At 43.3% G+C, this 20,736-nt stretch overlaps 1 protein-coding gene across 4 annotated transcripts in view; it reads left to right on the top strand.

The window, feature by feature from the left end:
• The window catches only part of SYNE3 (spectrin repeat containing nuclear envelope family member 3), an 82,498-nt gene that overhangs the window by 13,620 nt on the left and 48,142 nt on the right, over nt 1-20,736 (top strand). Inside the window, exon 1 of one of the 4 annotated variants that reach the window (XM_039382686.1) lies at nt 1,327-1,408. The exons of 1 other annotated variant lie outside the window; for it this stretch is intronic. Coding sequence is in view for 1 of the 3 variants with exons in the window: in XM_027718390.2 (XP_027574191.1) it covers nt 12,867-12,921 (55 nt within the window). In the remaining 2 variants the exon portion in view is untranslated. Of the gene's footprint in view, nt 1-1,326; nt 1,409-1,696; nt 1,815-12,703; nt 12,922-20,736 lie in introns of those variants that run through there. 2 more of the 4 variants (XM_027718391.2, XM_027718390.2) reach the window with 2 other exon arrangements.

Here is a 20,736-nt window from a genome sequence, read left to right as displayed (position 1 = left end):
CGCTATTCCGAAGGTCATTATGAGATAATCAACTCTGAATTACTATGAGCAAGAGCAGCTGCATAGCCATAGATTCAATTTTACACACTGGCGATATGAACTTTACTCCAGGTTAATAGTCTGTCAAAACCAAGGTAGTGAATAAATTATTTTCCAAGTTAGATGAAAGGCTTGTCCACAAACACAGGGAGATTACAGCATTCAGTTACCCTCTCAGTGACTACTTAAAAGATCGTAATCACCCCAAATTATGCCGCTACAGTATACACTGTGACCAGTTGGAGCTTCAAGGTCAGAATCTGCTACAGAAGTGCACTCCTTACCATGACATTCTGACAAAATTTCCTTTGGCCTTTAACACTGCTGGGGAGGGATAGTGATTCCTGATGGTTTGGGAGCAATATAAATAAAGAGCTATTCCAATTAAGACTGTGCTGGCACGTGAATGGCAGATCACCTTCTGGCTATGGGCAGAAATGAGCCTACGAAGGCTCCCCCGGCTGATACAGCCAGAGACCACTGTTGATGTGAGTCATCCCATCCACCCAGCACTAAAGGGTCGAGAGCTGTCACCCCCTGCCTCTCGCAGAATCGGGGAGCTCACCCTTTCTTCACTTCTGAACTATATATTTCGAGGCTCTTGACCACAGTACTGTTATGTGTAATCAGATTTTTATCGCAAATAGCCCGTTTTTCTGCTCGTTAGGCAGACGCACCGCTCAAGTTCCCAGCAGCAGAGGGCAGCAATATAAACCCTGCCAAAGAGGACGTTTTCATGCTTTATGAAATACAAACCTCTTCACATGCTCATTCAGTTTGTTTACATTATATTGTTGTTCAAATATGAAGAGGCTGTTCATTCTTTCCCTCCTTCCCTCCCTGTGGCTCAGTGCACAGGCTCTCATATGATTGTAATTTTTTGATGCCGCAGATGGAGCACAAGATGTTGATGACTTCCTGGCTTCTCTCCCTGGGCTACAGAACCGACGCTGTGGCTGGCAACGCACCACTGCTGCTGCTCCTTTTGTTTCTATCTGATTTTCCCATAATTACCTGAACACACGCAGTAGACTTTGTGCCTCAGCCAGTACTACAGTGGAAACAGGTTTTGTTTCTTAAGTTTTCGTTGGTTTTTGTTTGTTTGTTTGTTTGTTTGTTTGTTTTTTCTCAAAATGTCACTTTCATGCATCCAAATGAATTCCCGGTCGCACTACTTTGTGATGAGCTGGGGTTGTTTCACGCGCGTGTAACTGCTGAGATACAGGGCATTCTAAAGGAACATTAAGAGACTTGCCCACGTGCTGGCGCGGATCACCGGGGCTACCGGCACGCGTGGGGATCGCCTGGGGCTTGTCGCCCGCGGTGGTCGGTGACTCTCACAGCTCCAAGCCCCGCAGAACACGATACCGTGAGAAACTCAGCTTTTCCTCTTCTGGTGCATTTTACTCTTGCTAAAAATAGCAGAATGCGGGTGCTCACCTGGCGCCCGTGGCCGCGGCCGCCGTGCGGGGACAGCCTGGCCGCGGTGCCCAGCCCCGGGCAGGCCGGTCCCGCTCCGCGGTCCCTCGCCGAGGGCTCCGCTGCCGGCGGGGCGGGCCGGCCCGCGTTACATAACGCCGCCCGCCGGGCCGGGCCGCGCCGGCGAGGGCGGGCCCTCCGCGCCGTCCCGCGCAGCCCCCGGAGCCGCGGGGCCGGTGCCGGGCGGCCCCGCCGAGCCTGAGCGAGCTCCGGAGCGGCCGCAGCGCGGCGGGGGAGAAGGAGGCACCGCGGCCCCTGGGGCTGCCCGCGGGGGAAGCGGCGGCGGTGCCGCGGCGGTGAGTGGGACGGGGCCTGCGGCGCTGCCGGGGCGCTGCTGCGCGGGGCCTGTTGCCGGTGCTCGGGGGGCTGCGGGGAGGGAGTAGCGGCGGGACTGCGGCGTCCCGGGGCTGCGGCGTCCCGGGGCTGCGGAGCTCTGGGACTGCGGCGTCCCGTCCCGTCAGTCCCGTCCCGTCCGGTCCCGTGCCTTCCCGCCGGGTGGGAGCGCGGCTCGGCCGGCGGGGCTCTCTGACAGCCCGCCCGGCTCCAGACCCGCCTCCTGTTGCTCGGCGCTCCCTCTGGCCCGGGACCGGCGCGGCGGGGCCAAAAGGGAGCCCGGTCCCCGCTCGGCCCCCCGGGTAACAGGGACAGCGGGCACCGCCGGAGCCGCAGAGCGGGAACAGCGGCAGGGCTTGTCCTTGCCAGGACAGCTCCCTGGGTAGTCCGAAAGCTCCCTGTCTAGTCCTGATACAAGTAATAGCGTAGCTGCAGTAACTGCAGCGTATCTCCCTAAATGATATAAGCTAAACGGGTAAAGCCTTTTATTTAGCTTCTTTAAAAAAAGAGTCGCATCTGCCAACGAGTGCCAGCCTGGTTCAGCGTTCAGCTGCAATTCTGCAACTTTTTCTCCCCAGACAGGTGTCGGGCTCTTGCCAAAGCCAGTTGCTCAGCGTTACTGTGAGGTTTCTTCATCTCTAGGTCCCCACTGCTAGTACGCCACTGCGGTTTGCAAGGTCCCTGTTCCTCTTCTCCCTTCCTGCCTCTTCCCCCTTCAAATCTATTATATATCTTCGCTTGGCTCTGATTGCCCTTAAGCAGGTCTGACTTCGTCACATGTTTTTTTTCCTAAACTGTTAGAAAGTTTCCCAGTTCAATATTATAAGGCCCTCTACCCTCATTTTTAGATTCTGTGCAACTTTTGTATGTAAAGTCCCCCTGCCTCTATGTGTCATAAGGCTTTGGTTTCTCATACACTTGTTTTCTGCCATCTCTTTTATTCCTAAATCCCTATTGGTTTGGCCTGTGTGAGTCCAGGAAAATTTTATTCTTAGGAATAGGCCTATTCAAATAGGTTAACAGATTGAAATCTGCAGGAATTATGCATGTATATGATGACTAATTGTGAAAATGATGGTTGCAAGACTGCTTTATTTTGCAAGTTAATCAGAGCAGGACACCTGCCTTCTCCTTTGCTTTAAATGTAATCCTGGCTATCTTGAATCATTAATGAAAAATCATATCACTCTGCCACTCGTACCCAACTCCTTGCTGCTACTTTTGGATGTTACTTTTAAGCTGTTGGCATGCTGTGTGTAATTTGAAAATCTTTGTAGGCAGTGCTTGTTTTCTGGGGAAAGAATTCAAAAAATGCCACAAAACTTTAAAAGCTGATTGGTTGCCTTAAAGTGTTTTCCTTGTTTTCCTAAAAATGTCTCAAATCTGATGTTGAAATGAACATCAGCTTGGCACAGTCTCTGTGGCTGCCAAGTGTGTGAGCCAGTTGGATCTCAAGGAAATGTAACTTAATGCAATCAGTCCCGTGGTGACTTATTTTTCCACAAGAAACAAACATCTTTTGGTGAGTCACAGCAACATTGTTCCCTACAAACTAGCTGTCAGGAAATGGAGTCTGACAAAGCTGATGGTCTCTATAAAAACAGCTTTCCCCTACACCCAGTGCTGCTTTCCCATTGTTTGTGAATCATCAGATCTCAAATTTCCAAGGAAGGCAGAATTAGCTACCATTCAGGGTGCGACACTGTGGTGCTTAACTTTCTTCCTGTGTTCCTTCTGATAGTTTCAGTTCTTTCCTTCAGACATGTATTTCACTGCTCCTTCTTTCCCTCTTATCTTAGTCAAGACTTCTACCATGCTTCCAAGTCTGTTACTGGTGCAAAGGTCCTCTGTGTGGCCTTTGTGCACTAACCTCATTAAAAAGAGTGTCTAGCTTTTCCTTGGGAGTAAGCCATTTTTTGTGCTCCTCCACTTATCTGTGGCTTGCAAATCATCCTAAAAGCTGCTGTGTGGATGCTCAGCCTCAGAATGTGGCTGTACCTGCATCCACATGACTTTGGAGAGCAATTCCACTGCCTGAGGGGATGCTACACACCTGCATAGATCAAAAAGATAACTAGCTTCTATTGGAAACAAGGTTTTTGCCATTCCTTAATATATGTGTACACATGTATTTGTCCCTTAAATAATATTTTATCACCATTTCCCAGTTTCACACCAAGCGTGACATAAGGAGAACAGCTCCAAGGTAATTAAGTTTCTGCAAATTTTGTAGAAACAGGCCAGCTGAGAAAAAGCAAGTCTAAAATCAGACACTTGCCAGTTTTCTCCAGTTTTTAGCTCAGTGACTGAGTGATATGTTTTTATGTGACAACCTCTATTTGGCAATAAGATATTGGATGTAAATGAAGCTGTAAAGAGAAAGGGAGAAGGATTTTCTGGGCAAATGCCCCTGAACTGGCATCTCCCTTAAAACTTCAAAGAACACAAATAACTCTGATTTGATACGTTGCATTTTGAACATGGGAACAGAAAATCTTTGTACAGTTCAGTGTAAACTTTTAATCAACCAAGGAACACAGTTCTGTAGGAGATCTGATTTCTTGAGTTCGGCTGGTCACAATGTGCTTTGTTTTTATGTCCCTGCATCTCCAGGGCACAACTCCTGTCTTTGTTCTGCCAGGCACGCATTTGCGCAAGTACACCGAGTACAGATGGGCTGTGATCTCAGCTAGTGTCTTTAGATCTATTTCATTTTGACAGAATTGGCCAACAGTTTCAAGACTTACTGAATGCCATCATATAAGCGTAATTCCCTTGAAACCAAGCAAAAGCAATGATCACTCATCCTGACTCAGAATAATGTATTTCTTGACATGGCTGGTAGGACAAATCCCAGATCTTTTGTAGCAGTGACAAGACACTGAATCTTGTTTTGGATTGGATTTTTTTTTTAACTGTTAGTCCTTGTCAGCTGTAGATGGGGTTTCGTGATACAGCTTCAACCTGTCCTGGCAAGCTTGTTCTACCATATATACAGGTGCTATGACATCCTTAGAAAGGGTACCTTTACAACTGGATTGGTTATGTCCATTTAAGGATTGTGAGCAAAATGTGAATCCTGGTAATTCAGCCATGCGCAAGGAAAAAGCCACACTGTTACAAGAAGAATTCTCGAGCTCCAGGATTGTTAATAGAGGGTGTAACTGGCAAGGGAGTTTTTAACTTGGCACAGTTTCTATGTCAAGGCAAAGGTATTGAGGCATCTGAAATCAACAGGAATAAATACCAGGTTCCTAAATACCATTTTGAGTCTGGCTGAAAATATTCTTACTGTCTTTGAAGTTTAGGAAGTGGAACACTTTTATTCTTGAAGGAAAATATCTCTTAGGGTAGGGCTTACTGGTAGTCAGTAATGTCTCAGCTTCTTCAAGCTACAATTCTGTGAAATTAAAAAATCCAAACAGGCGTTCAGGGTGTCTTTTGATCATGCTAGTCTGCTCTGCAAACAACTGAATGGTAGGATTTGTGCCTTCCGTTAATATTGGTTAAAATACTCTGGAATTACACAAGAAAAACTGAAAAGTGTTTAAAATTCAGTGTTTAAACTTCAAAACTGAGCCTGATATTGATTAAGTGATAGGCTCCAAGCTATACATCCTTGAATTTTGCTTAAGTTTTGATCTGAAATGTAATTCCATTGCCTGAGGCTGATATTGGCGTATGCATTTAGGAATGCAGACTTTTCTTATAACAATACTTCCATGACTAGCTGCGGTATTGTAAGCATCAACTTAAATACAGTTTTGTTCTTTTGTTTGAAAATTTACTTTTCTTGTTTGTTCTCTACTGTTTGTTGAGGGCATAACTGACAGAATTTTAAAGAAATGGAGTCTTTTAAACTTACCTAAAGATCTCTCCTTACTCACTCCTCTGTGGAGCTGGAGCTTGAAGTCAGTCCTTGCCTTCCACAAGAATTGATGACTTTGCAACCTGCTGTCTGTTAGGCATTGCTGTTGGATTCACTGCTTCATAGACTCAAAGTAACACAAACTGTTGCTTATTGTAATATGTTCCTGTGTTGCTAATAAATTGCGTCACTGGATGGTACTGCTTGCATTACAAAAAAATTACTCAGAGTTGTGACCCCTGGGGAATTTAATTTCAGGTATCTGAAGTGGCTCCACCTCAATGTTGAGATAAGGACGGTAGGCCTGACAGGGAAGGGCATTCTCATTGACACCACATGACAGTTTAATAAATAATCTTTGATGTGTCTGTGCACACAGTTTAATTGTATTCCAATGGCAGTGCATTGATTTTAAAGAGGATGTGGAATAATTTGTTTCCCTTTAGCAGAACTGACTTTTCATGTCTGTTGTAACAAGCTTCTTTTCTATGTTACTTAAAAACACACGGACTTGGTATGAAGTCTTCCGTATGAAGGGATTTCAAGGGAATTTCTGCTCTGAGTGTAACAGGCTGAGGATTAAGGGGCAGTCTCAGCCTTGGGATATCACTGAACAGGTGCATGATAAAACATACTGGAAGAAATTGAGAAATTGCAGGAAAGAGGGAGAACTAGGAGATTGTAATTTGAATTGAACTCAGGTATCAAGCCATGGCTTTCTTGGTTTGCTCTTGATTAGTGTTTGTTTAGAGGTATTAAAAGATGAAATAACTGCTGTTACAGTTGTGCTATGCAGAAAGCCTTTTGAGAAATGTGACAGTAATACTTGGGAGCACAAGCTGAATGAGAGGCCCATGTGAGATAGCATGTGCTGGGGGACTTACTGTTATACTTAGTATTCCCTGCCTCTCACTAGGGAATCCTAGAAACACTTTACATAAGGCTACATGCTGCTCCCCTTGCAGTTGATGATGGTGATAATAACAGTAAGAATAGAATAGATACTTCAGTTGGAAGGGACCTACAGCATCACCTGGTCTAACTGCCTGACCACTGAGGCTGAGCAAAAGTAAAGCACCTTATTAAGGGCACCAAAAGCCTCTTAAACACTGACAGGCTTGAGGCATCAACTGCCTCTCTAGGAAGCTTTTCCACTGTTTGGCCACCCTCTCAGTCAAGAAATGTTTCCTAATAGCCAGTCTAAATCTCCCTTAATGCAGCTTTTCCTGCCACAGGTTTGCTCTGCAATCTTGAAGAAGCATGTACAGAGTTTTAAAATGGGAGCAGTAATGTTGGATGCCTCATGTGTTGTTGAGTTTGGCGCTGTCTGTCGGAGGCTACATTTGAAAGACAGATGCTGCTGAGAGCATCAGTGTCTCCATCTGTGAAATGGTACATTAATATCTCATCTCATAGGCTACACTTGTGTGTGGCAACTGTGTTGAAGGTATTAGGTTGGAGGGTGTCATAGGTGTGACAGAGTAAACCACCCATAGTGGATCTCAATATCTGGGTTTATTTAAAAAACAAGAGTAGAGCTTTCACCCCAAGATATTACCTCACACACCAACTCACCTACTCAGCTGGACTGACACAACAGCAGTAATAAATTAAGCTGTGAAAAAAGCGTAGGGGTTACTTTTGGCTGTGTTTTCTTTCCACCTCACATAGAAGTGATATGTGATTTAAAAGATTACATCCTTGTAATCCTTGTAAATAATCCTGCCATTATAATGAGCCAATTGTATCAGAAAAAGATGTGTTGCCTGACTGAGGAGTAGTTTAAGAGATATAACAGCTGGTCTTTATCCAGGCTCTGTATCCCATTGTTGGTGCAGCCTGAAGAAATTCAGGGAGGCTGAACTGGAAGTGTACAGGCCCTGTATCCACTGTACCCGCTGCATTTTCAAGTCAGTTAGATGGAAAGCCAGGGGCATGTGAGGAAATATGCCCCTGCCTGAAAGTTTCTGTGAGTAAATAAAAGAAATCTTTGAAGCTGTCAATTCTTCCCCAGGCTGTGCATTTCCTTTGACTTAGGTGACTGACTTTTCCTAATGCACAAGTGTCTTTGCATGAAGAAGCACTCCTGAGCCTCCGTGGGAATGTGGTAGTGGTTATATGAATGGCAGATGACAGTGGTTGACAAATGTAGGTGATGTAAGTCAGCAGAATTGGTTTATAGCTGGTTAAGCACAGGCTTTGTGCGAAGTAAACAGCTAATTACACAAGCTCAGTAAACACCAGAGACGCTCGTGTTAATTTAGATCTGCAGATTAAGAGAGCACCCAAGGAAAAATTTACTTGTTACCTTGTCTTTTAAGTCCACAGGAGTCAGGGTAGAAATCTTGGCTCTGTGACAGTATTGCCCTTGGCTTCACCAGAGCCTGAGTTCTTCTCTTGTATTCTCAGATTATAGAGCTGCCGACTGCATTAGTTGTTTTGTCAGTGGGTGCATGCTGCTGGTGTGAAACGCCAATCTACAGAAAATGTCTTCAGCCTAAGAAAAAAGGAAAATATTTCAACCCTTTCTGGTGTTGTGTTGTTTTTGTTTGTTTGGGGTTTTTTATGGTTTGTTTGTTTGGTTTAGTGTTTGGTTTGTTTGGGTTTTTGGGGGGGGAGAGGGTGTTATTTGTTTGGTTTGGGTTCATTTGTTTTTTTCTACAACACAAATTCCCATCCAGGACAGAGCTACCAGCAACCCTAAAGATATTCTTGCCTTCAGCATTACTTTATTTCTCCCCTCAGGTGTTTGCTTGTCCAGCTATTGCATAATGTGAGAATACAGGTTGTGCAGAGAGGCTTTGGAGTCTCCTTCTCTGGAGATACTCAAAAGCCATCTGGACACAATCCTGAATAACATGCTTTACTAGGGGACCCTGATCAAGCAGGGAAGTTGGACTAGATGACCTCCAGTGGTCCCTTTCAACCTCAGCCATTCTGTGATTCTGTGAATACCTCATGATGGAGGACGGAGAGCTGGTGCTGTTATTCTTGTCTGCAGAGCAAACTAGCATTTGCTGTCTGATGAAAGAGCTGAAGGTGTTTATAAAAAACATTTTTGCCAATAATTACATGAACACTTTTAATCCCAATACTTAAAATGTCACAGCCTTTTTTTTTTTTTAAGTCCTTTTGTTGTTGGATAGTTGTAGTTAGTCAGTGCTGAGGAATTTACCTGGATGTGCTTCAGTGCTCCTCAAATAATTGTTTTCTACAGTGTGCCCTTCCCATGTCAACTATCAGTCTGGTATTTGTGAAGAGCTGTTAGGTTATTGCTACTAGCAGGTTACACCTTAGTTTGGGGATTTGCAAATAGGTGTTTTTCCCAGTTAAGCGACTATATCAGCAGTTAACCCTCTTCTTGGTTTATTTAGTCTTGTCCAGATCAGATCTGACATTTTTCAGAGTTTGGTTTTATGTGTGGATTAAGGGGGTTTTGTTTGGGTTTGTTGTTGTTGTTGTTGTTTTTGTTTTGTGGGGTTTTTTTATGCTAACTGTTAAGTCAAAATCCTTTTTTTCCCCCCTTGTTCAATGGGACAGAGCATAAAGATGACCCAAGCCTGATCTTCCAGATGCTCAGCTTGCAGGTGGGACACCTGAATCATTAGGCTGTACATAATGATTAGGTTCTGCATTATGATTCATTATTTACACGTAGTGAAACTGTGTAAAACCAGAAAGAGGGATGAAGAGCTTGACAACTGTCTGTGCCATCTGTGCCAGTACCTCCAAACCCAGTACTTAAGACAACCTGATTGCTTGATGTGGGTGTTCCTTTTCTGAAAAGTCCTTTCACAGCAATTCCAAACCAGGTTCTTTGGCGAGTAGCAATTGCTTGGGCAGTCCCTTTATACCAATGTTATTCTAATTCAGAACCAAAATACAGTTAGAAATATGATCTTTCCCAGAAATGGAAATTTTGATTCTCATACATGCCCAAGCTGCATTTCCTTTATTACTGAGAGAGCAGAGAGCAGCTTCCACCTCTGGCCAGCCTATGGCACCAACCCTCACTAACGCTTGGCAGACTCGCCTGACCACTTCCATGCTTTTTCTCCCAGTCTTGTCCTCACACGTAATCCTTCCCAAATCCACATCATGACCATTGCTCAGATTCCTCCTTAACACCTTTTTGCTACCATGTCTGTGGAAATTTGGCCCTGGTTAGGCAGCTGCTCTTCTGCCTGTGGCTTTTCATGCTAATACTGCTTCATTTCTCCTATGTGTGTCCCCTCTGTCTGTATCCATGTTCTATGTGTTCTCTTCTGCTTCAGCAGTACCCTCTGTGAACTGGGGATGCCACCACTGCTCCACACGTGCTACCTGCAGTGTAGTGTAGTGCTGATTCACATTTAGAACCTGAGCCTCTGCAGGGTAGTAAGAATACATAACACAGTTGTAATGGTTGTCCTTGGAGAAATTTTTTTATACTGCTGCTCTGTTTCTTATCTGAGGGGTTTCATAGCTCTTTGTCAGAGCTCAGACAATACTTTAAAACCCTTGCAACCCTACTGGGGTGACAACCTCTGTCTCCTAAACAGATAGTGGACTAGTACATCACTAGCTGCTCGTGCTAGTGGGCAATGAGGCCAGTCTGTCCAGAGTATCACTTACAGTAGATTAATCGGTGGGGCAGTGCAGTCATTTAACTCCATGGGCTGCACTGGGTTTGCAGAAACGTTTCCTTTGCAGTGCCTACAGGCTGCCGGGTAATCTAAGATCATCCAACAAATGTTCCAACAGTTAGAGTTACAACAGATGTTACCACAGTTACGGATGTAACTGAATCCATATTTGAACAGAGATGTCGGGCTAAAGAAGGGGCCGTTCAAATGCTTTTGACTGTCGCAACAGAAATGATAGTTGGCCAGAAAAGTGGGAAAAAACCTGTTCCACCCCCTGATGAAACTGAAAATAGTGTTCTTTGTGTGGTAGAGAAAAGAATGACAGGTCAGGTGTTGTGGGAATATTTGGAATATTTTGCTGAATCTGGTTTCCTTTAAAAATATGGAAAAATATAAAATCAGATTTGCTCTAAAGGGAATTATGCTCAAGTGGTAATCTGATATTTATATGTTTCAAATATGTTTAACTGTATGTCAATATATTAACTTCTGGAAAGTTTTGTGGGGGATGCTGCATTTTTCACTGTTAGTTTGATTCTTTCATTGCTGCCTCCACGTTGTGGCTCTCTGGCTTTCTAGGAGAGCTCTTTGGCTTTCTAGGTTAGTCATCTAAAGAGACTGCTTCTTACCATGTTTTAGAAGCTGCTGTGCATAGCTGCTATTAGCCTCATATGCTCTTCTTCCTTAGTTTCAGTCCTTTTTTTTTTTTTAACAGGACTATGGCAAATTTACGGTGACTGTGGATATATCACAGCAGAGAGAGAACAAGGGAAAAGCAGTGAAGGGGTTCACTTATAGGCACTTTAAACTCTACTGTTCAAACAACACAATTCTAAACCAACCCTGATTTGACTTTCAGATAAGTGGACCCATCTCCAGTTTTTGTTCCCCCAGGCATTGTATATTTTAGTCTGCACACTGATGTGCTTTGAGATGTTCTTATCATTTCTAAGGATCATTCATGTTAGCAAAAGGCTAACAAGGCATTTGGAAAATAACTGGTGTATCACTTCCCTCTCTAGACGTACTGTCAGTTTACTAACTCTTAAGATGTTCCTCCTCTTCTGTCCCTTGTTTATTTTTTCACCACTGGTGGTAAAATTCTGTGTTTGGTTGGCTGTGCTGAGGTCACCACTACACGTAGGGCTCACAGTCTCACTGAGGCTACTGGTCTTCGGTTAATCCTCTGTATTAGCAACTTCACAGGGTTAGCTTGATCAACAGTTTCTATTCTGTTGCTGTTCTTCCACCTAGATTTTCATCCATCTTTGTTCCTCTCTTCAGTTTTTACCCATGCTGCTCACTTGTGCTCCCCAGTTCTGAAATGGGTGGAGAGGATCATAGTTTTATCCCTGTTTGTAACTGTACTTTCTAATTTGGCAGTAGAATTTGAACCAACTTCCCCCCCATGTTTTGCTTTCACTGATTTCTTCACCTCTCCTCTTTATGTTTATTGTAATACTAGAAATGTTGCTCAGTGTGGTACAAATTACGATACACAGCAACTGAACAACTAGAGAGACTGGTGGCCTTACGGACTTGCTTTGGATTTACACCAACTTGAGTAAGTGGGATCTTGTTTGGTCCTGAAGTGTATTAACTACATCTACCCCATAAGGATGATGCAAATGGTAGTGGTGTGGATAGACCAAACCAGTGGGTTTTATTGAATGTCTAACAGCAGGCATACCCAGCAGGATCATAATTAATCAGGGGAGAATGCTGCTTTATATTTTCCAAGAGTTTTAGGGAATTAGGAATGGAGAATTCATCATGTGCTCTGGCACAAGAGACAGCTGACGCCTACAGAGTGTATTCCATTCAGCCAAACTGTGCAGCAGAGGTATTTCCTGGAAATATCAGCTAACCTCTTTCTTCCCTTGCATGATTGTAACTGAAAGCAGAATCTAGATTACTGTGTCAGTCTGCAAAGGGAATCTCCTGCTACAGAGCTGTGACTGAAAAAGAAGTGAATGATAAAGGAAAATTATAATTATGTTAGAGGCTGAGCTAATGATTTCTAAAAACCTCAGCTCTGACATGTACCTGTCTGCACTTCTACTTCTTGCTGGTCTTCATGCTGTTTATTCTGGACTAATTCCTGTTTAGCAAACATCTGTCAGGCATAATAATTTCAACCATTAATCCCTACAGGAATTAATCAGCTTGTTAGTTGATGACCTGAACTAGATAGTTTCTGGGGATTATTGCTATTTAAATCTCACCTACCTTTTGAACAGTGGCAACATGCTCTGCTCTGGGTTTCTTTCCTTTCTTTCTTTTTTTTTTTTTTCCTGGCCTGATATATCTTTAGATTGCCATCCCCTCTTTCACTCTCACAGCACGGAAGGAGGCAGAAAGGAAGTCCTGTGCTGCCTCTGACATGAGTGAGGAGGAAGCTACTAGTTTCTGTTCGTACCAGACTTGCTCGTGCTGCCAACTGAGCGAATTGCTGTTGTAATATCCAGTGGAGGCCAGGCTGGATACTTCTTGCTGTGTTGGGAACCCATCAGGGAACTTTGATGGAATCACCACAGACTTTTACCTGCCCTTTCTTCCAGATTTCCCCGGCTTTTGGTAAGGTTTTTGCAAGGTTACTTTTATTTCATAATGAAGTGAGATGGTTGTGACCAGTCGATGTGTCTGTATCTTTTGACTCCTAATAACTTTTGAACTTATTTTCTGCTTTCCCCTAATTTGCCAGAGAGATAGAAGTTTAAAGTTATCAAGTTCCTTGAAACTTCAAGGATTTGAATTCTAGTGAAAAGGGAAATAGAAGCAAGTGGCCTGTTGCAGGAGAGCCATGACCCAGGGTTCTGGCAGCATACGGCTAGTGAAGGGCACCAAGACCAGCCCATTCATTGTCTTCAGAGCAAGCCCATGCCTTGCCTCCTGCCTGGTGAGGGTGGGAGGGTCCAAGGGTAAGGGCCCTGTGCAATGAAATAAGGTCCATAAATTGCTTTGTGAGCAGCAGGCCAGGATGGGGAACTCCTTCATGTAAGGCGGGAGAAAAGAAGCGAAAATATCCCCACCATGGTGCTCACTATGGGTTGGAGATAAGGGGCAGACAGTGAAGTTAATAGAGAGAGAGTGTCTGCTGGGAGCTGGGAGTGTTGCTGCACTCAAGACACGATATCAGCTTTTACAACCCCAACATGTTTGCCGAATTGGAACTGCTGAGATCCCTTCCCTGAAGTTTGTGAAATAGTGTGGGTTTAATGCCCCATATGTGACTGTTGAAATGTGATCTGGGGCTATGCAATAGGTAAAAAAGGGGATTAAAGAAATTCAATATTTTTTTTTAAGTAGAAAATATAGTTTGCACAAGCAAGGACTGTTGCTTGTGTTGTGCTCATTGAGCTCAAACAAGGTCATCGGAGGCTCTGCTGTGTGGCGGTTCAGCAATGGTCCTCATCAGAGTCGGATGCATTTTCCTCCAGGGAGATGATTACCAGCTTCTCCTGTTTTCTGAATCAACCTTTAGCAAAGCACCTGCTGAGCCCTGTTCTATAAATTCAAAACGGAAATAGCAGAGAAAAATTCCAGTGATGTGAAATGCCTGTAAAATATAACAAGTGTTTGTGTTATCTTTAAAAGATGGCTTTGGAGACTTCTGAGGAAATACCGCTACTTCTTTTAGACCAAAGTTAAGTTTGTGCCATCATGTATATTACTCCTTGTAGAAGAATTATATATTGCTTGGTTTAAACAAATCTCTATCTTTACACCTTTTCCTTCTTTCAAGTATTTGAGAATAGGTAGTGCTATTACGCATCTGTCAGGACATGTTTGTCAAATACCTTACTGTTTGGGTACAAATCCTCAGATGATGCAAATGCCTGTTGCTCTAAATGTATCTCTGCGTTAGCTCGCTGGCAGCTCCAGGGATATGTCCCATAATATTCAGGGTGGAATTTCCAAACTTGCTGGTAAGTAGTAAGCCCTGAGGCCCCATTGGAGTCTGAATAGAGCTGAGCTGCCTGATCTTTTCAGATGTTCACAAAAAGAAAGAGAGCTTTGGTTTCTTGTAGTACTCCATTTCTAAAAGGCAGTTGCTAGTGGATGATGTAAGAGTGAGAGAAAAAGCATTGGCTTTACTCATGCTGCTCAGCACAGTAATTATCTGTGATCACAGGTTTAAATACCTCTCAGGTTCCCCTCACTGGAGGGGGACTGCTGACAAACACGGCTGTCTGCTGGGTCTGCCTGCTGTTTTACTCTTTGCTTTAGTTTTGATGGATCTCAGTAGGAGAAGGTTCAAATCCCCTTTAGGTTTATAATCTACAGGACTTCAGTCCACAGTCAGGCTAAAAGGACTACTAAAAAGGCAGTGCTGCTTCATCTCGGTTCTTCACGTCTGTTGTGAAGCCCTGGGCCATCGGAGTGCTGCAGTTGTGGTGGCGCTGGCCTATTCACAGAACCAAAAGAGTGCCTGTGCTCCTGGCAGTTAGGAGGGGTCTGTGCAACTGAAACCACAGATGTGATCCTGCCCTTTAACCCACAGTGCCTGGCGAGCCCTCACTGTGGGAGGGTGACGAAGACATGGAAACTGCAATAGTTCAGGCAAAAATGAGTCACGAGAAAGCAGCCTGTTTTATTCAATTCCAGAAATGTTCTCAACCACTCGAAGTTAATTTATAAGCACCATTTTGCAGTGGTCTACTTTGTTTCTGAGCTTGGGGATGAGGTTGCTGGCAGTTCCAGTACTGTATTTTGTTTGTGACACAGACTGGCCTTGTTTGCCCGTGGGTTTGTCTGAACACAAACCAGTGCTGTTTTGCAATATAAAGCCTGGCATTATCAGATTAATGCAAATATTACTTTTAATTATGTGAGTGCTGCTGTTTAGGTATAGCTTTACTTATCCTGCTGTATGTTTTTGACAGCGTTTCAAGTGTTTCTCTCTTGCAGTGGTCATTTTTCTCTTTCATTATATAAACAGATCTTTCTGTTCCATGCAAATTAAAATCTGCTAATTTTTCCATAACCATATGCTTTGATCCCGTGAAAATAACTCTTATTTTAATCAACAGCTTTAGTATCTAAAATTAGTACTGTCCTACTTGCTAACTACTGTGGTTTTGAATTCCATAAGTCTCATTTTCACCATATAAATATCTCATTAGCATCATCCGAGTGATAATGTTTTGAAAGATATATCTAAGAAATTTTGTGTTTTGAAGAGTTAGTCCTTCAGCTGTTTTAAATGGGACAAAAGACATTGTACCCTTAGAGCATAATTGTAAAGTACTTGAAAGTGACTTTGTTTCTAAGAAATATTTCTAGTAAATACTTGACTTAAAGGTTTATTAGTTTGAAAGATGTGTGCTTAGTCGTCCCAGGCTGCACTCACTCAGAGGCAGTCATTTGACCGATGGTCGAATAAGATTTTAACACTGATTTTGTAAGGGGAAAAAATTGCATGTGTAAAAACTCCCTAGATCCAAATGTGGAAACTGTCATGTAGAAGAGGAAAGGATGTGGAAGAGGATGGAATGCCAGCTTGTAGACAGCTTGACATCCTGTACCCCTGAGTGCCCACCCACACTACTACTGTAGGCCTTTTCAGGACATGAGATTCCTGCAGAAGGCAAATTGTCCCACCTCTGGTATGGATCCTTGCCTGAAAGTGCCTGTCTTTCGCACTGATTCCCTAGGGAATTGCAGGGCTACTATTCCAAGGTGTCCCATTGACAGCCTGAGGTTCAGTGCAGTGAATTTCCTCTCCTGGTGTAAGATCCAGCATGTTTGCAGAGCCCATGCTGAGGCCACATGCTCTAGCTAGGCTTAGGGATCTCTTTCTGGGTATCTCTGGCTTCAAGAGGTGGGCGGAGGACACGGGTGGTGGAACCACCTCAGCTTGCAGAGAGCACTGGAAATGCAGATGCAGGCTCTGACAGCCCTTTCTTCCATGCACCATTCTGTGTCCCTAAGTACACATCTATGCCTTGCTTTCTTTGCCAAACCCCTTCCGACTTGTCCTCTGTAATCTCTTTGGGACAGAGGTATTAAGCTTTTAACCTCTGCTCACTGAGGGGTGTTGTGAAGGCACGCTCTGTATGTGGCTTAACACACTGGAGTCCTGATTTTGACAATTGCCCTTGGGAGCTACAAGGGATGTGTGACAAACTGCACAAAAACAAGGAGAGCTGCTGCCAGCTAGCCAGGGAACAGTTTCCCAATGGGGTTATGATGCCAAACCGAAACTGAGCAACGCAGGTGGGGTATTAAGAATTGCCAGGAAGAATTACTTGGGAATAGTCTGCAGAGCAAAACTAATTTGCAAAATATATTTGGCAAATAGTTACAAATAACCACATCTTTGAGAAAATGAGATTGTCTGTACACAATAATATGACCAGCAGAAGAGGAATGATTTATCAGATATATTATTCATTTTGAACTGTTCACTGATCTCTAGCCAAGAGCCAGATACACAGAGGTTTATTAGTCAGTATATCAGCGCTGTGACTGGCACCCAGTACTGAAGGATCATACACTCTGTGGAAGACAAGCAGGAGATAATTAAATACAGTCTCCAGAGACCGTGAAACTAATGTTGTTGGCTTGTGGGTTTTTTTCATTGGCTGACTGATGGTAAAACTCATAGGGAGCTGAGCAAAGCTGAAACCTAGCCTAGGTGTGAACTTGTCCCCAGCTGCTCAAGATGTAGATTGCTGGTAGACCCACTGATACCTTTCAGGGGTAATTTCCCAATCAGATTCCCTGGATCTAAAGAATCTCTGAAGTGGTAGAGCAGAAGCGTTTAACCTGTGACTTCCCAGACTAAAGAGTCTGTGAATGGTAACTAGGAAAATGAAGTCTCTTGTCATTAAGTTTAAAGTCACTAAACAGATATCTGCATCTCAGCAGAGACACTTGAAGGGATATAGATTAGAAAAGGTTGACAATCATTCTCTGGAGTGTTTATTAACTGAATCTTTGACTTTGTTCTTGTCCTTTCAAGTATTTCCTTACTGTTTAAAGGCAAGAAACAAAGTGCCTTTGAACCCAAGTTTTATCTATAAAGGGGATAAGATAGTCTTACTTCCCAGGGGTCTGAGTGAGTAAATGCTCTAAAGATTGTTTAGTACCTCAATAATGTGGGGATAGAAAATCAAAATCTAAACCAGACAGCTATCTAATATAGATACTCTGTCTCCTTGGTGATAAAAAAAAATTCTAGACAAGTGCTAAAACCTGCATTTTACTTATCTAATGGAATCGTGGTAGACCAACCTGTCTCCCAGCGTGACCTGGAAATGCACAAGTGTGTATGGAGTGGGGAGAGATTTGTAATTAAGACTCCTCATGTATTCTTTTTTACTTCTAAGTGATTTGAAGACTGAAAAAAAAAATAAAAATGCTGTGATCAAATCTAGTTATTGTTGCTCCCTAAAAGGGAAGATAGCCTCAGGACCCAACTCTGCCTTACTTGTACATGGTGATTCCATGCAGGTAGAAAACTATTTTAAAATTTCAGTCCCTTTTTTAAGGAAATGGCTTTTTAGACCTGGGGATCATGTAGTTTCCACAGCAGTCTTGAAACAAAAAAAAAATCCCATTTGTACCGGCTCTCACCAAAGTTTGAAATTAATCTTTAAAAAAAATGGCTGAAAAAAAATCAGGCATTTTTTGAGAGTTAGCCTGCACAGCATGTCTCTGCTTTTCAGGTTTTAGTAACAAAAAGAAAACTGTCAGGTGTGATCATGTTGTGGCAGAATGTCTTGCATTAGCCATAGGATTCCTATGGATTGTTTTGTGAGGGAGAGGAAGTGGTTATGATATACATGAGTGCTCTACGTACTCAGGATGTTAGCATTCCTTGGTTGAAGGGGATGCTTGTAACTAAGATATGGATGTGTTTATTCCAAAAACCCCTATTCATACTCTGGCTCATTAATTAGGACAAACAGTTGTTGACTATCATAAACATTCACTGCCAATAACACTGGAGAGGGCTGTGTTGGAAGATGGCCAAGGTGATAGGATTAATGTTTTGAGTCTCTGAAAGATTATGCTGGAAAAAACTATACCTTTTATTTGAAACCTTGAGGGCTTCTGCACCTACTCAGGCGGTTTAACACAGCTCTGCATGGGTGCAGCTACCCTGGAGGCTTTCAGTAAGGCTGGTGAAGCATTAGCTAGATTCAAAATTCAAAGTAGCTCCTCCTAGAGTAGACCAAGAATATTCGGAAAGACAAGGGTCAGTGCTCTGTGCCTCTGTGGTCTGTGACAATGACTGACTCTCTGCTCCAGTCTGGGAACAGGTCAGGGCTCCTCGCTCTGTGTCTTCTCAGAGCTCCCTTTACAGTATCTAGGGAAGCTGAAAAGTTACCAAATTATCCCAGATACAATTCCCAGAGCCAGAATTCCTTGCACACTCATGCATTTGTCTAAAATTCGATACACTTCAGTGTTTTTTAAATCCTTTTTTTTTTCACATCCAGTCCCAGAAGCAAATGAAAAGAGTTATGAAAAGTTTGAACTATTTCACTAATTGGAAAATAGTGTCCCTAATGATGAGTGGTTTGAATTTTCCTGGAGCATTTTTGTACTTTTATTTTTGTAAGAACTGGGTTCTGGAAACTAGTCAAGTATAGGAATCCAAGACATATTGAAACCATTTAAAAGCCTGTGTTCTGTAAATGTAGGGTTTAAAGAATTTGTAAAATGGGAGTGGTTGTAAGAAACATTTAAGAGATTTAAATTTGAAAAAAATAAAACAAAGCAAAACAGCATGACCTGATAGAAAGAAAATAGTATGTTAGGAAATGTTACAAAATAATAAGATAATCCTATGAAAAAGACACTGCACTTGAAAAAGAACTTTAAAAGCTCCCAGTCATGTATTATAATTATTAAATGAGTAAACCTTGCAATATGCCAGCAGAGTTATTAGATGCACTAGCAAGACTGCTGCAGTGGCTGTACTTAGGGAAGAACTCAGAGAAATTTGGCCCTGTGAGTGCTGTGTGGGTCATGTGAAGGATGACCTCTGCCTGCCTCTGTGTTAGGGTCTACCATGGAAACCCAGGCATGTCCACATCTCTCAGTGGTGCTGCTCCCATGCAGTGGGTCAAGAACTATCATGCAGAGCAGTCAGCCAAATAATTTACGTGCTCTTTTAGCAGATGGCTCCAAGACCACAGCTGAAACAAGGCTGCCTCTGCATCTCTTCAGCCTAGTCCAGCACAAACGGGGCACATTTTAAAAGCAAACCCTAGCTTGCTGTTGCTTTGAATCTCATTCCTTCCTGTTAGAGTATTCAGCCTGTGGGGAAGCTGAGGGTAGAATGCATGTGCCTCCCATGTGCACGTGCACATACCCCTTTTCCTCCGGGATTTTGGGAAAAGGTGGAAGACTGCAATTCTCTGACTTCCCTCTTTGCTAAATGGTTTTGTGCCTGGACAAGAGAGAAGATAAATGTTCGTTGTCCCAGGTTTCATCTTACCTTCCTCCAAAGGTACAGATATCCCATGGGTGTAACCAAGCCACAGACAAAACAGTGCAAGCCCTGGTTTTACCGTGGGTGTGCAGTCGGTTTGGCAGAGCAACCGGGCCAGGGCTGAGGCATCATCCCTCCATGGCACTGAAACACGTGTGCCTACCCAGACATTGCCAAGTGGTGTTTTAGGGGCCACAGAGGGTGATTCAGAAAAGGTAGGAAGACTAGTGTTGTGGGAGAGATTCAGCTAAAGTCTTCTGGAGCTAATCCGTGTCTTATATTCTCCTGTTCCTGAAATGTGCTTCTTATAGCCTCTGGACATGCTGCAGGAGCTGTCCTTGGTCAGTTTTCTTCAGCACCCTGAAATATTCTTCTTTGTTACTTTTACCAAATAACTGTGTGACTGCATTTGGAGAAATAAAACTCAGTTTTGCTCAGCATCTCATTATCTATGTCAGAATTTCTTATGCATAGTTATTAACCTCATTTAGTAACATATGTATAGAGATACTAAGTGTTTTCTGTGCTGTAAATGTGCCTTCCACAGTATGAATTAATACACTGATTCAAGTGGCATTAAAATTAAAAGCTGTTTTGAACAGCCACATGCATTTGACAATAACTGTGACAAAAACAATTTTGTCCAAATTGCTCAGAGGATCACACCAGTGATTGAGGGGAGGCTTTCCCTGGCACAGTGAGTCCCAGAGACTGAGCCTGGGACAGGGGACCCTAATGGTCTGCTGCTGTTGCAGGTTGGTGTGTTAATACTGGCTCTGCATAGCTGAACAACTCAGGTCTCTTCCAGGACCTCCTATGTCTTCTTTGTCCTTTTTGTGCCGATCAGAGTCCAGAAGTATTGCTCAGTCAATGATGCAACAGGAATGGGGTGAATACTGTTGATTCATTAACTTCTACTGACTAATCATTTATCTCAGCTTTAG

The sequence above is a fragment of the Pipra filicauda genome, unplaced genomic scaffold (genome assembly GCF_003945595.2).
Source record: "Pipra filicauda isolate LSUMZ 115617 unplaced genomic scaffold, ASM394559v2 scaffold27_size4233163_pilon, whole genome shotgun sequence".
NCBI classification, from domain to species: domain Eukaryota; kingdom Metazoa; phylum Chordata; class Aves; order Passeriformes; family Pipridae; genus Pipra; species Pipra filicauda.
Note: the sequence above shows the minus strand (reverse complement) of the source record. Positions and strands in the feature narration are given on the sequence as shown.